This window comes from Sphaeramia orbicularis, chromosome 12, assembly GCF_902148855.1.
Source record: "Sphaeramia orbicularis chromosome 12, fSphaOr1.1, whole genome shotgun sequence".
Taxonomy (NCBI): Eukaryota; Metazoa; Chordata; class Actinopteri; order Kurtiformes; family Apogonidae; genus Sphaeramia; species Sphaeramia orbicularis.
Window position 1 is genome coordinate 25,580,036 of NC_043968.1, and position 15,983 is coordinate 25,596,018.

Below are 15,983 nucleotides of genomic sequence, written 5' to 3' on the forward strand. Positions count from 1 at the left end.
GCCTGAGGCAGCACAAACATTATACTCCATAAACCAGACATTTGCAAATGAGGAAAAAAATCTAAAGTGCACACCTGTGGGAGTTCAGGTTTCATCTTCTACCTTTTTCTGCTGCACTGCTTTACATCCAACACACTGTGATGAGCACAAATTCTGTGTTTGTGGGGGAGCCAGCAGATTGTGGGAGAAATCAGTGAATAACATTTACAGATACGAGATGTGTGCCAATTGAATTAAAGCAGTTTGTGAAGATAACAAATGTTGTGTAGTGCTTTGTCATTAGGCAACAGTGAAGATGAGGAGGATGTCTGACATGGAGCTAAGCTGATGACTCACACAGTGTTTAAAGCTGTGACAAAATGAAGCTGACGTTAGCCAAAGGTTAGAGTTGTTATTGTTTTTAGAAGTTTATGTTTGAGGATTGAATTCCTGGTGCCTTTTTGTTTTGTTGCAAATTTTCAAGGAAATACTAAAAAGTAATTATTCAGCCACTGTCCTTTTTGAATTTCTTAATCATTCTGTTGTTCTCAGACCCAAACTAAATCTTATAGACTGAAGGCAATTAATTAGGTCTCAAATGTATACTTTGTTATCTTTGTGCTGCTTTATGTTCTCCCCCTAGAGTTGTGTAGTAGTGCATGTCCAATGTTTAAAGCCTTTTTTAAACTAGGTTCATTAGTGTGACTCTGGATTCTTGCTGTGTCTTTTTCATTGTTTTCATCTTGTTGCTTCTTATGTTGTTTGCGTCTTGTTGCGGCTTTTACGTAATTTTTGTCTCATGTCTTTTCAACTGAGGCCTTGGTGGAGGTCAATTTTACAGACTTCTTCAAGAAAACATTTATTGTAGGCTATTTTAATTCAGTAAATGAATTGACATATTGTGTAGGTCTGCAGCCCATTTTGGGTCCTGACCAAAGGGGCATGGACCTCAGCTTAAAAATGAAGCCAATGCAAATGTATCTTAAATTGTAATGCTACTGTGGATGGCTCCAAAAAGCCCTGGCTCCCATTGACTGAACCTGTTTCTGAAAATCCTGAGTCAGTAACTTTTTTCCAGGACTCATTCTGGGCTCATCCAAAACCAATAATCAGTGATCTGGTAGTCTATGTATATATTTTATGTCAATTAAGTAGATCTCAGGTCAAGTAGAAGGCTTTGATGTCTGCTGATAGGTGACACATCTGTGGGACAATTTACTTGTCTGCTAAGTCAAACTTCAAAACTCATTCTTTTCCCGAGATACATTTTGACTGTAGTTGTGGGTAGCAGGTTTCACTAACAAGACTGTAAAATTGATTTGTTACACAGTACTTCATGAAGTTTATAGTTTTACAGACCCAGGTAGCATCAGCTCATCTGTACCCCTTCAGGCTTTTGTTGTTCTGTCTCTTTAGTCCTAATATGGTCACTTTGTTCATGGTGCGGTGGTTAGCTCTTATGCCTCACAGCAAGAAGGCTCCGGGTTTGATTCTCAGTTGGACTGGAGCCTTTCTGTGTTGAGTTTAACTGGTCTCTCTGCACCTCTGGGTGCTCTGGTTTCCTCTGCCATTAAAAACAGGTACATATAGGTTAATTGTTAGTGCTCCTGACCACAGTGCTGTTGAAGATCTGGAGTTGGTCCCTGAGCACCTTCAATGACAGCTCACTGCTCATGTTAATTATGCTAATGCTAGGTACTGTGTGTGCATGTGCAGAGACTGAATTTCCCTACAGGGATAACAAAGTGAGTTAACCTTTAAGCTTTGGAAAAAAAACAACATGGCAATGAATGCCAACCGACAGTCTGGATACCAATCGTGCATTCATGCTTCCTCCATTCACTACTTTTGTACAGTCAATGGTCCCCACCCTGAGTTTAGCATTGCTTTTTTCTGAGCAATTAATTTGCCAGAGAGAAAGGTATGTCTGTTATTAGGAGGGTTTCTTACAGCTGATCACCTACATATGAACTTTAAAGTTAGGTATGATTCAGTGAGGATTATGCAATACAGTCTAAATAGAACTGTATCAATAGATACATTTTTTTCAAGTGAGATCATTTTTCCTAGAGCCTGTCCCTGATGTCCAAAGAGAAAGTAATTATTCTTTCTATTTTAAAGTGGTTGTGATTCTCATATGAGCAGGTCTATTTTGAGCATCAATTTTATCGTCATGATCAGTTGTTTCTCCCTCTGAGAGACAGAGGTGCCAGCGTCTGTTCAACCTTCCTTTTCACTGTCGCTCTCTTTAAAGGTTTCACTTTTTTTTGATTAGTCATTGATCTGTCATTGCAATGAAAGAGAACTTATTGTCAAATTTTAAAAGCAGCTAAGACTTTGGAGCATAAGGCATTGGTTCCTTGATTTTAAAACCTATGTTTATAAATATCTACTTTGATCAGTTTTTGGACTTGTTTTGTAATGCAGATTATGAAACCAGCTCAAGGCAATAGCTCATTTCTCTGGTGAAGGGTGGTTTAATTTAGGAAAAGTACATTGTTGTTCACTCAGACTTGTGATGTTCCTTTATAACTAATTATTTTCCATAGTTATTTTCCCAAGTGTCTTATTAGAAAATACACTACTTGTTCAGATCATTGGCTAAATGGCATCTCAAAATATTAGATTATTTTAGGTTAAAATTGGATTAACCCTCAATTTTGCCCACCAGGATACATACGTACATTTGTACCAATCAAGAGAACACTTTGGATCGTACTATAACAAGTAGAGATGGACAAATGTATAACTCAGTATCACTCTTGTTGAAAGACTGTATCTGTAAATAAGATGACATTTCACCAATAGCAGTGGCCAGTATTTATCAGTTTTCTTACTTCTAGGTTTGTTATTTTGTCAGGGTTGAAATATTTATTTCTCATTCTCTTTTCTTCAGCTACAACAAGAAAACACAGGAAATATGTGTACGGCCTTAAAAGACACTGAACTTAATGTGTTGTAAAGGTTAAAGTCACTAGTCGCTTTTCCATTGGACATATGTGCAAAACTTTACCGATATTTAGGCTACTAAATGTCAAAAAAACAGAAGTACGTTATGTTGGTTTTTCCATTAAATCACAAATGCAATGATTTGTTTATTTATTATCGTGAGATGACACTTATTCATCATTATTATATATTACCCCTCTATCCCGTACTAAATTAAAAAATGATTCTGTTTCCTCGTGTGTCAACACATATGTGGCCATGTTTCTTTGAAAACTCTTCTTCGCTTGTTGTAACGTCTGTCAACATCCGTTTTTGACTGTAGTTGTGGAAAAAGGTCTTTCTGTTGCAGTTTTGCATGATATACCAACTGCGCTATGCCCAGAAAACCACCTCTTACCACTACATAAACTTTTAATCGAAAAACAAGAGTTTTGGCGAAATTGTCATTTTTCCATTAGGCAAATTTTTATGTGCAAGTTATATTCAAGCAATTTGAGGGTCAGTGGAAAAGCAGCTGCTATTTAGTGTGACCCCTGACCACATGACAAGAAGCAGCACAAACGGTTAGAAACATCTGACATGTTGAATGAAACCTGGTATAAAACATCGGCAAATTAATGCAGTAAATCTCATATTGTCTGAACAAAAGGGTTAAGTTCCAAGGGAGGTCACACTAAATACTACCTTTTAATAGAAGCTGTTGTTTTTACCTGAAACTTTTGTTTTTACTCCTATACATACTTGTCATATATCCAGAATGCATCTTAATACAGAGACTGAGAAATGCACATGTGTGGTCATATAACTTTACCAAACCAGCAAACCTAATGTTGGCCTTGGACTTATGCATATTCTATATAAAGAGGTCGACTGATACTGGACTTATAAAGACAATACTTTGGAGCAGGGAAAAGCTAACAGATGATTAAGTTAATGATCTTGGAGGGGAAAATCTCACATTTCACAATAAGCATTTTACATTATTTGGGAGGCTGGTCAAGGACTTGCCAGCTGAACGAAATTTGCTGCGGAAACTCTGAGTCCTTCATTTCACGTACTCTGGCTATGGTTGTGCTTAGAGCAACACTGGAACCCGATACTGAGCTGTGTGACCAGACTTTTGGAGACTTGAATTGTGGGAGCACTTGTTTTAAAACCAAATAGTTTTGTGGACCATATATTTGAGTAGTAATTACAAAGTGTGCATTAACTTTATGCCAGCTAGATTCTGGGGACACTCACACCTGACTGATCACTTACATGGATAAATGTTTTCAAGTCCCAAATCTGACTTAAATGCAAAATCTAGCTGCAACCAAACCAGACATTAGACCACCATTATCCTCGTTCTTTCTCTGTGGTACTGTACATGCCCGCAGTCATTGGGTGATTTCATGGCTTTTAACCAAACACAAAGACTCCATTATGACTCTTTCCCTGAAATAAACTCATTTTCTCTCTGTCCTATTCCTTCTCTCTTTTCCTCTCTTACCCCTCAAACTCTTCCTTCCTCCTCCTCTGCACATTCACACTTTCACCCACCCTGAGATACGATATAAAGCCACATTTTCCACGTTATTACCTCATTCTGATTTTGGAGTTGGGAAAAAAATGTGTAAGTGAAAAGGGGGAAAAGTAGAAGCGAAAGAAATGAGATAGGACAGAAGGCAAGGAACGGAGGAAGGATGGAGTGTGTGTAATTATTAGCACAGTAATTTGGCCTCGTCTGCTGTTGTCTCCCCCCCTTAGCTCAGCCTTTGAAGTCTCCTCCTCCGGACTACCCACAATGCACTTGGGAGAAATGCATGAGGGGGCAGAGGAGTACTGCAGTGGGGGTAGATGGGAATGTGGGTCAAAATGTATGTGTAAGAGAATTTCTGAATATGCTGATGATGAAAAAGATGCTGGAAATGAGTTGGAAGTGCTCAGTTTTCTACCGTTTGGCAGATTGCTTGTGCTGCTTTTTCATGTTGAATCCCCTCCACACACACCCACTCACCCACACTCACAGACACACACTCACACACACATCATTCATGTCTGCCAGATGCTGTACTCTCAATTCACACACACGTCACATGAGTCTCTTTGTTTTGGTTTGCTGCGGAGATAAAACCCTGCTCTGTTACACTCCTCTGTAAGGGAGACAAAGAGTGCTTATCACACATACAGTGCTGTGTGTGACAGAGAGAACAAGTATGTGTGTTTGTGTGCGAGTGTTTTCCAATACAGTCATTTGATATTTGCATCACAGGTTTTATGAGCTGGAGTTTTCAGTCTCATTAGGTGGAATTTTATTTCCTTTTTTCTCATTACAACATAATGTGATAACCCTGCCTTTGTGTGCATGTGTGTGAGGATGTGTGTGTTGCGTCATCAGATCTGCATGCCGATATGGCCACCGGGGCCAGCGTGACACACTTCCCCTTTAAAAGTGGGCTAATCACACACAAGTTACTAGACAGACCAACTCGAACACTTCAACTAAGAGAAAGGGGAAATAAATAAACATAAACAATGTTAACAGATGAAAAAAAACAAGGATAGGAGTTTTTATGTAAAGTTTTCAGGGATAGTAATTCACCTGAATTTTATGCTTTTATTTAACATTTTTAAGACTAAAATAAGAGGAAACCCAAGTGTCTGAATTGTCCTGGATAACATGATGACCATATAAAGAATGAAAACAAAATGAAGCTGTGGTTATACTGAGGTAGTGATCTATAAAGAAGCTCATCTTTTTCTTTCTGTTCAGATTTATATATATTTACCAATAAAATTAAAATTTCTTTTTCACTTTATACATAAGACAAAGTTAGACAAAAAGAGAAAACTTTTTTATATATTCAATGACCAAAACAGCCATTATTTATTCAAAATACAATTCAAGAGGCAAATAAGGTGTTTCTTTGATTTTTTTGTCAAAGTACCCTTAACTTAATACACAGTATGCAAAGTCAGTTGCTGCAGCTTGTCGATCCACCAATTCTTTTACCTGTCACAATAAAAGTTCTAAACATATGCACTGTGTGACTGTATTCTCTTAACTCTGTAGGAAGTTACTATTAATTGCCTACATATTAACTAGGGATGTACATGAGTAATTTATTAGTCAAAATGTTAAGCATAGCTCACACCTTTAAGGGTCAACTAATTTCATTTAGACTTGGGGTGGAAGCTGGGTGCTTGCAAAGGTCTTAAAAGTCTTAAAATGTGTGGAAATTTGAAATGCTGTTTTCCAGACCTTGAAAAGTTTGGAATTTTGTATCAAAGTCTTAATCAAGTATGGAAAAACCTTTCTCTCATAGTTGAATATTAGAGTATGCACAAAGATAAGAAATACCTGAGGAAAACAAACACAAAACTTGATTTGATTTCACTAATCGATTGGTACTGGAATGATTCTAGTGAAACTTATTTATGTGATATCCATGCACTTTTGTGATTTTCATATGTTTTGAAAATGTTTGTCAGTAAAACATGATTTGCTACAAATTGTGCATTCATTCATTCATACATTTATTGAAATGAAGTTTTGCTACTACACTACAGATACAATCTCAACCAAAAAAGTAGGCACGCAAGTATAGAAGTACATAAAGTCAAGGTCTTGGGGGGAAAAAAACGCAGTTTTGAAAAAGTCTGGAATTTTTATTTGGATAGAGGCACCCTGTGGAAGGATTTTTATGTTTAACTTTAGAGAAACATGGCTTATGGCATAAGTGATGCATATGATAAATAAAGTCTGAAAAAGTGTTTTAAAAAATAGATGTTATACTTATGGTTCACCCATTCCTTTTTTGGTCCTTTTTTTAAATTTTCATTTTGGGTGGAGGGCTTGTGTTAACAATGACATCATGAATAATCAACTGATAATAAATGCCCATTGTTTGTATAAACCCTTCTCTAATTGATGGTAAGATAATAAAATATATGGTAGCATAACTAAAATATCAAGCCAAGCTGCAAATTGTTGTTCATTTCATTTCAGTTTGACTGACTGGTTTAATTATATGGTACTCAACAGACAACAAAAAAAACAGTAAAACTCTGTAGAAAAACGTATATTTGACATTCATGAAATGAAACCTTATAATTAATTAATTCCTCATTTGGTAGCCTGTAGAGCTTTAATTAGTCAAATGGCGACCTGCTGAGGAGAAATTCAGGTCATGTCCCCACACACACGCAGACACAAACCTACAAGCATATCCTGCACTCTGGGAATAACAGGGTTTGTACGCTCCTGGATGCTGTGTGGTTGTGTATTGGGTGAGATTGCGGTCACCTGCACTGACGCTGATTGATGAAGTGATTCTCGCCACGCAGTGTTGTGAATGACAAATTGCTGCAGGGGTGCATGTGCAGACAGATGGTGTCTCATGAGTATGAAAAGAGCCAACGACCTTGAAAGAGAGTGGGAGAGAGGGAGAGAGAGAGAGACGGTGATGGCATGGGTCAGTTTGTTTTTGCGCTGAGGGTCAGGCTGGACGGGCGGGGTGTTTCTACTGCTGCTTCCTTACTGCATTTCCTCCACTCGCCCTGCATAGCCCTTCCTCACACACATATACCCACAGCACACACACTTACATGGGGCGTTAACACAGCGACACAATGAGCAGAGACTGGCTGGAGGGACACTGAGCAAGGTGTTTCCTGTGACCTGGGGGACTGCTGCGTCAACACAAACATACTTGTCTGAAACCACACTCGTGTGCTCCTAAATGTGTGTGTCTAATAATGACTGATCTGTCTCCCTCTCCTCCCATTACTGTTTCACCTTGTATAAATGTGTGAGAGTGTGTGTAAGTGAAAACAGCTGTATTTAAGTCAGTGATATTCATCTTTTATTCTTGCTTTGTTCATGGTTTATTCATGTGCTGTTAGAGCATTTGCAGGGAGGAATGAGTATTGGATTAAAAGCAGCTTTGGTTTATTCATGAGTTGAGATATTTTTGACTATGGGGGGCTTCAGGAATCCCCCGTGTTGTGCTCATACCCACTCAAAAATTCATGCATTTATACAGAACAGCAAAAACAGAGCTTTGAAAGTAATGTGTTTGTTTGTCTCTTTGTATATGTTCGTTATAGTTGAAATAATCTATACATTATGTTGCTGTGTGTCATGCAGGTCTTGAACTGCCCTGCTATGGAGAAGATGAAGAGGATTAAGAAACGTCTGTCGTTAACTCTCCGCTCCAGCCAGACTATCGATGAGTCTCTCTCCGAACTGGCAGAGCAGATGACCATTGAGGATGGTGGCACTAAGGACAATGGTCAGTGTTTTTTATGAGTGCATAAAGAAGTGGCAAACAAGCAGTTTATCCTGGTTAAAAGCTAAAGTACCTCTGTTTTTAAAAGAAATCTAGTGCATAACCAGTTACTCATTTACATTTTCTCTAAATTTTAATGTTCATTTTTCATTACTAGAAGATTTTATAAGCATTTTCTTGCAGCAGGGACCTTTAGAAAATCAGTTCATAAATAAGCTCTTTTCAGTGTGTTTAAAAATGGGTCCGTTTAAGTGAGAATTTGTCAACAGTTAATAGTGAAAAATGTAGTAAATATTTATCTGGAGTCAGTGGCATTGACCAAACAGAGAAGGAAATTCCACGGGTCTGTTTTTCACCATATCTTCCTGTACATGTCCATCAGCAGGCATGTAAAACCAAACACACACACACAGAGCTTTCAGTGTCTTGGTAGCTCTCCTGGGTATTAAATTATGAAGTTGATGAAAAGAGAGAGAGAGAGAGAGAGAGAACAGTGTGTGCGTCAGTAACAGCTGTAATGGACTTCCAGTGAGTAGTTCTCTATTAAGTTATGTAACAGTACTAAGAGCCGACACACACTTCGACAGCAGCTCTGAAAGTGAAAAGGTAGTATATAGCATCAATATGTAGGTATATAAATATAAACAGACACACTTTGTATTGTGAAACTAAATTAGGCAGAAGGTTATGTAACTCAGATACTGTTTTGAGAGGCAAATTATTGTGCATGTGATTAGCTGGCACTTTAAACCACTGCCAGAATAAATAAATATTTACATCTATCTTTCCCAAACTTGAATATGTATAAATATCACATCATTCTTACTTTTATGATATTAATAGGGATTGTCAGATTGCCAGGGGAAATTAAAATGCCACAAAAGGCTAGTAACTAGAAAGTTGTCTCATTGGTCAAATGTTAAAAAAAAAAAGAATTAAACACATTATTTTTTTTTACAGAGCTGATAATGGAGATATTTGTGGATTGATCTAATGTGCTTCTTTGTCATTTCTCTTCAGAGATGCACATGCAGATTAAACAAGACAGTTAACTTTAGTCTTGATTGTTTGATCTGAATAAGGACAAACTTTGAGCAAGTACGTTTCTGGCCCATTAACCAGTCAAAAACAACAAAATTTGCAACCAACACAGACGTAGCCTCTTCTGTTTTTTTTGTCAGTAATGCATTACATCTCTTATTTGTCATATGTCTTGACATGTACTTTAATGCAGCAAGAAACAGTGTTCATTTCTTAGATGCAAACAATCCTACGACTTAGAGTTTAAAGGTCACTGGAGACAAGGACAGTTAATAGCAGTAGAACTAACAACCCAGTAACACTACATCTACTGCTTGCATGTGGTTAACCAGTGTGATGCAGATCTACCAACTGTCTTTGTGTAATTTGTTTTGTTTTACACTGGTAGCAGTTGGACTCTTGAGGGCCCGGCTGCACACAGGGAAAACACTCCATTGTCATATTTACCTACAGGATTTCCTTACTAATTAGAAGTGGAAATTTGATTGCTGATTGCCCTTCACATGCCGGGACGTGAGGCTCTTCCTCATCAGTAGAATGACATTACTTCTTATCACCTATCTGGTGCTCACTGGGCCTCAAGCAACAACATTTGCATATTGACATCCTAAATTTCTGAGGATCACTTGCTCATATTCTTATATTATGTTCAAAGATCCAGAGTACTATAGGTGCACACGTTTGTCATAAACTGCTCAATGAATTCACCTGTTCATCTACCTGTCTTATTCATGAAGAGGATCATGTTTGTGAGACTTGATCATCAGCACAATGAACGAACCAAAACAGCTATGAAAGCCATTCTGTTCTTCTCTTTTTATACTTGTACAAAAGTTTCATTCTCAGAAACACTCCCCAAGAATAAAATGGAAGAATTTCACATCATAGATGTTTGGTCAGAAATCAGCATAGTTTCAATTTAAATAATATCAGTATTGTTATTATATGATCTGAAGTGAACAGAACAAATTGATGTTCCACTACAGCTATCACTAATGTGTTGTCAGAGCAGTGATATGACATGACCAAAGCAGAGGCAGGAAGGGCTGACATGACACACATGGACATATTAGAATATTAGCTATTTGTTACAGTAGGTTATTATGTGATCCTAGATAGTGACCTTCTGTTTATTTTAGAGAATTTTCTGAGGAATAAAAATAAAGGCTGCTGCAGTGAAATATGTCTACTAAATCATAAAATTATAATTTTTATATTTCAAGATGACATCAAAGCTTGAAATAATCAGATTAAGACATTCTTAAATCTGATGTGTTTTCTTCCATTGAACAAGAGCAAATTGAATAAAGAATTAAAGTAGAAAATTGGTGAATGCTACAAATTCTCTTAAATCACTAGTATGTAGCAATTGCAATAAAATTGCTTGATACAAGTGGCTTTTACATGAGCCTTGTTGTTTGTTGTTACGCACTTAAACCTCAGAATCAGCCTTAAATGGCTTCATTAATTTTCATGTTGTGTTTCAGAGCCCTTCATGAGGAACGGCCGTCCCCCAACCTCCCACAGCATGCACTCTTTCCTGCACCAGTACACAGGCTCTTTCAAGAAGCCCCCTCTCCGTCGGCCGCACAGCGTCATTGGTGGCACCCTGGGGTCCTTCATGGCCATGCCACGGAATGGCAGTCGTCTAGGTAAGACACACACACACGTATTTGCATACTTACACACACGACACATATTCACTTGGAAGGAAATGAGTAGTGGGAGAGCAGATGGCATCCGGGAACAAACAGGAAACATGTCACAGTCCTGAGATTTCCGTCCTCTTTCCTTCTTTTGGCAAGCACACTGTTGCCTTGGAGACTATCTCCTTATGAGGCGGTTTCTCTCTTCACCCTCAGCTGAGCTGTTTGCACCAGAGTGACAGCTGGATGGGGGATTCAGTGAAACATGACACATGACGTTTCCTGTGTGAACTGATTCATCCCAGTCATTCCGTAGCGCTCTGTCTCATCTGAGGGCTGGTTAGAAAGCGAGGGAGGGATGATTCAAAGGAGCAGCACTTCTGAAGTGGGAAGTCTGGACAGTGCAGAGGGTAGTGGAATTATTCACAGGACAGGACAGTGTGAAACAGAGGAGCTGAGAGAGAAGCCTCGTGCCTTTGTTGAATATTTAGTGAAGCTGAGCTGGGATGTGAAGGAATGAGGTATGGCGCAGACAATTAAAAGCCTTTAATAAGGTTCTCACAAGCAGCATTTTTTCATCATGGTACTGAAATGGTTCAGAGCCTCAAAAATCCAGACCTCAAATCTTATCTTGGTGTTGAGGCTTATCATGATTTGACTTCAGATCTTCATAGCATACCTTGAATGTGTGTTGGTGGGTTCTTAAAAACATACATTCTTTACTCTATGTGCCTCAGCTGTGAGAACTTGTGGTTTCATTTCATTGTTCATTTTGATGAAAAAATGATTCCTTGACTCAGAATTGAGAGAAAAGTGATTAACTGGTGGAGGATTTATGAAATAAACTAATGGAAAATGTAATAAATATCAGTGACATGACAGCTTCACCTGTTGCTGTGCAGTCAAAAGGTGGAAACTGAGTAGTACAGAGTACTGAATAATAGAGAAGATGTGGTGACAAAAAGTTCAGAGCTGCAACAAGCTTTTGATTACTTGTTTACTTGTTTCTTACATTTGCTTGAAAACATAAAATTTTGCAGGTTGCCAATATAAATTGTCAAGCTCTTTATCATGTCTGATAGTAAACTGAATACCACCGGTTTGTGGATTGCTTGTTGAATTTTTAAAAGAAACATTTTAGATCCTTTACCTTGGGCTTTGGGAATTCGTAATAGGCAATATTCTAACATTTTGTAACATTTTAAGTGATTATTTAATCCTCAGAATAATCAGATTACAAAATAGTCCTCAGCTCCAAGGCAAATAGAAAGCTCTGAAACACCTTGAATAAATACATGGTCCCTGGTGGTTGCATCTCCGAACCTAGTTTGTGTAGACTTTTGTTGAAGCAGAAAACCTGTTGAGGCTCGCATTGGACCCTGGCCTAATTAAGAGGACTTGGATCTGAAAACAGGACAGCTAAGTAGGACAGTGATGCCGGCATTGAGGCTGTAGTGTGTATACTTATTAGCAGATCCTCTAAAGACAAAAGAGCAATGGCAATATGGAGGGATGAGCAGAGAAGTAGAAAAATTGTGAAGTCTCAAGAAATAAAAGGCATCTCCAAAGGGACGGAAGTGGAGGAAGTATGTGTGGATGATGAGGAGAGATCAAAGATGGGTGGAGAATTAAATCCTAAAAGGATTTTTGAGAAATAAAGAAGATAACAGAAGTGTTAAGGGAAAAGGAAAAAACACTGTGGGCAATAAAAAAGATTGATTTGGCTTGTGGGAACCAAAAGACTAAGAGGAAGCGAAAATATTATTGTCAGAATAAGATTTTGGATGTTATTGGAGAGGGTGAAGGAAGACATAAAATAGCAGGAGATAACAGAAAGGTATGTGAAAGTAAAAGGAGGTTGAGAGAAGAAGAAAGTAGGACAGATGAGATCATTTGGAGGCAGGTAGTAAAGGAATGTGTTGAAACGATGGAGGAGCAGGGAGTCTGATGGGCCGCTGCCTACGAAAACAGAATGGGAGTGAAAGAGGAATATGAAAAATGAAAGAGAAAGAAAGGGAGAAGTACGAAGAGAAAGAGTGTAGTGAAGTAAGTGGGTCAAAAGCATGCGAATAAGAGACAAAGGAGAGAAAAAGTCAAGTTTTCAAACAGGACTGCCACAAAAGTCTGTACGGTAATTGAAAAGGGGAGGGAAAGAAATGGATGGACAGGGATAATATAAATTTCTGGAATAAGTCCTACTATTGTGTTAATTATCTACGGCCTAAATTAAAGTGTGCACAGAAAGTGTTCTTAATGTCTATTCATTTAGTCTGGAACAAGAAATACATTATATGCCCACTCTCATGTTCAGGCTTAACAACATTGAACCAGAGGATTCAATTCACAAAGGTACAACTTGGAAGATTTCAGACATCAGTCATACTTCAGATGACCGTATTTGAAGGCAACAGCTTCAGTCATTTTTCACAGTCTTAAGTAGGCTATAAATGTTGAATTTAAGATGAAGATAAATCCACCGGCTGATCACGTCACCACCTCACACAACCTATAGAACAGTAGTAGGGTATAATTGCTGTGATCGTTACTGTGGAGATAGAAGGCTTTGATCTAATTCTGTAATCAGCTGTGCAATTTTACATAAATTCAGTAGAAACCTGCAAAAGTTGGATCAACATCAATTGACACAGAGATGAGAGCTCAAAATGTTGCTTCTTTAGAATGGGATGTTTTTGGCTATATTTTCAATTGTATATAATAACAGGTTCAGTAAATGAATAGTTCAGCATTTGATTTCATTCTGTATTGATGGTATATGGTCCAAAAAACACTCCAGTGGTCCTGTTTGTATGAGTGATGCAAAGTGGGAAGTAGCCTCGGAGTACGTACTGAAACTCTATAGTATACAAAGTCTAACTTGCAGTACACCAAGATGGTTCTCACCACAGTGGGTCAGCATTAAATATGAGTTTGAATGGGTTTGAACTTGTGTAAAAACAACCATATATGGTACACTGAAGACAATAACCAATGACATTTTACAAAGAAATGCACACATGTAAATGATGGGATTAATAATGGTTCACTGAGACAGTTACTATGTAAATATATAAACTTGCACATCTACAAGTTTATACATAAGGCACCTGGAGAAGACATAAGGGATAACTTAAAATATGGTAATTATTAGCCCCAGATCAACATCATGCAACAGTTTTATCCTTCAGTTCTTTAACATCCATCACCTTCACATTTGTTCTGTCCTGTTCTTTCAACAAACCATTTCTGATTATAGTCAGTCATCTTCTGAACTGTTTTATCCTTAAGAGGGTCGCAGGGGTGCTGGAGTCCATACCAGCTACCCATGGGTGAAGGCAGGGTACACCTCGTGTTGCCAGTTCATTGCATGGCTGACATATAGAGACGAAAAACCAATCACTCTCACATTCACACCTACAGGCAATTAAGATTAACCAATTAACCTGTTAGTGCATGTCTTTGGCCGGAGTACCCAGAGAGAACCCACTCAAACATGGGCAGAACATGCAAACTGCACACAGATATTGGAATCGAAGCCAGGACCTTCTTGCTCTGAGTGCTATCCACTGCACCACCATGCTTCCCTCTAGTTATAGTATGCTATAATATTAGAGTGACCACCTGCTCTAGTATACTGAGTTCTGGTACCCCAGCAGAACACAATGTTTAGTTGGAAATGCAGTAAATTAAGATTTGGTAATAAAACGTACAGTATTTTCAGTATTTCCTCTGAGATTTGGTGACCTGAAAAAGTTCACATACTGGTGTTATGAAACTGGGTACATCTAAATGTAGTGAGTTTTGTAGACAGTGTTCATTGACAGGAGTGGGACAGCTCAGTCAAGAACTACAAAAACTACAGTGTCGGTATTTTTGTGTCTTAAGATGTGGAATACTTGAGAAATGTTTAGGATTATTACATTTTCAAATAAGTGTGCACAGTTAATCTCCATCAACACAAGCCTTAGAAAGATTTCTCTCTCCTCCCCTTTCTCTACTCTGTGCCTTCACATTTGATGACAGACTGCGTGGTTGGAGGCGCCGACACACTGATGACAGAGAGCTGCTCAACCATGGCTACTCATTAACTGTGTATATGTGGGTGTGTGTGTTTGCAGAGGAGAGGGCGGGTTGTGGTTTGTACATCAGTGCATTTTGCCCTGGTGTGACATCGTGTAGTGTGAGTTTTACTGCCCTGAAGGAAGTGGTGCAGGTTGGGGTGTTTAATCTTTGACCTCAGGAGTTGTGAGGGTCTTACAAGTGTAGTTTGAGGCCTTACAGAGGAACTAATATTTCTGTTCAGTCTTTAAATCATATGAAATGTTCTATTATAATGTCATTACTGCTAATCATAAAACGGCAGGCTGCTGCAGCCATCCCTGCTGCTGCTTCTACCATCACTATGACCATTAAGAAAATCACACACTATTGTTTTAAATATTTGTCAAAAAGTTTTGCATTTATTAAAAAAAAGCTAATGTAAGTGAAATATGTAAGTATCTTTCTCATGTCACTTGGGCAACAAAAAAAAAATCACATTAAAGATGTCACATTTGTGTTTTGGAAATTTTGGAGAGCATTTTTTACATTTTTCTGGTATTTTATCAACCAAAGCTATTAACAGAAATAAACATTGTAATACATGGTATTATTTGAGCCAGTCAGTATATGTTTAATATCATGTCTGTTGTGGTTGTGTGTGTTTCTGAGTATTTTAATGTAGTGTATTCTGTTTTTATTCACGTCAGACATTGTGCATGAGAACTTGAAGATGGGTTCAGATGGAGAGAGCGACCAGGCATCAGGAACATCTTCAGATGAGGTTCAGTCTCCAACAGGCGTTTGCCTGAGGAACAGAGTCCATCGGCGAATCTCCATGGAGGTGAGACACACAAAACACACAAAAAAACACACAAGGTAATTTATAAAATGGCTTACATGGCAAGTCTACATTCCACCCATCACCCCCTCTCCTCTCATTCTGCTCTGCTCTTCACCTCCTCCTCTGCCTCTTGGGAAGTCGGGAGGGGGTTGAAGGGGATTCTTCGTCTCTTAATGGGCTCTTGTGTCTGGCTGTAATGATCCTGATAGCAGAGCT

The 15,983-nt window shown here is 38.4% G+C and overlaps 1 protein-coding gene across 2 annotated transcripts in view; it reads left to right on the forward strand.

Moving 5' to 3' along the window:
• The window catches only part of cdk17 (cyclin dependent kinase 17), a 37,283-nt gene that overhangs the window by 11,083 nt on the left and 10,217 nt on the right, over positions 1–15,983 (forward strand). For both annotated transcript variants that reach the window (XM_030148724.1, XM_030148725.1), the window contains exons 2-4: positions 8,060–8,204; positions 10,730–10,894; positions 15,634–15,767. In XM_030148724.1, coding sequence (XP_030004584.1) covers positions 8,078–8,204; positions 10,730–10,894; positions 15,634–15,767 — 426 coding nt within the window. In that variant the 5' untranslated portion in view covers positions 8,060–8,077. The remainder of the gene's footprint in view (positions 1–8,059; positions 8,205–10,729; positions 10,895–15,633; positions 15,768–15,983) is intronic.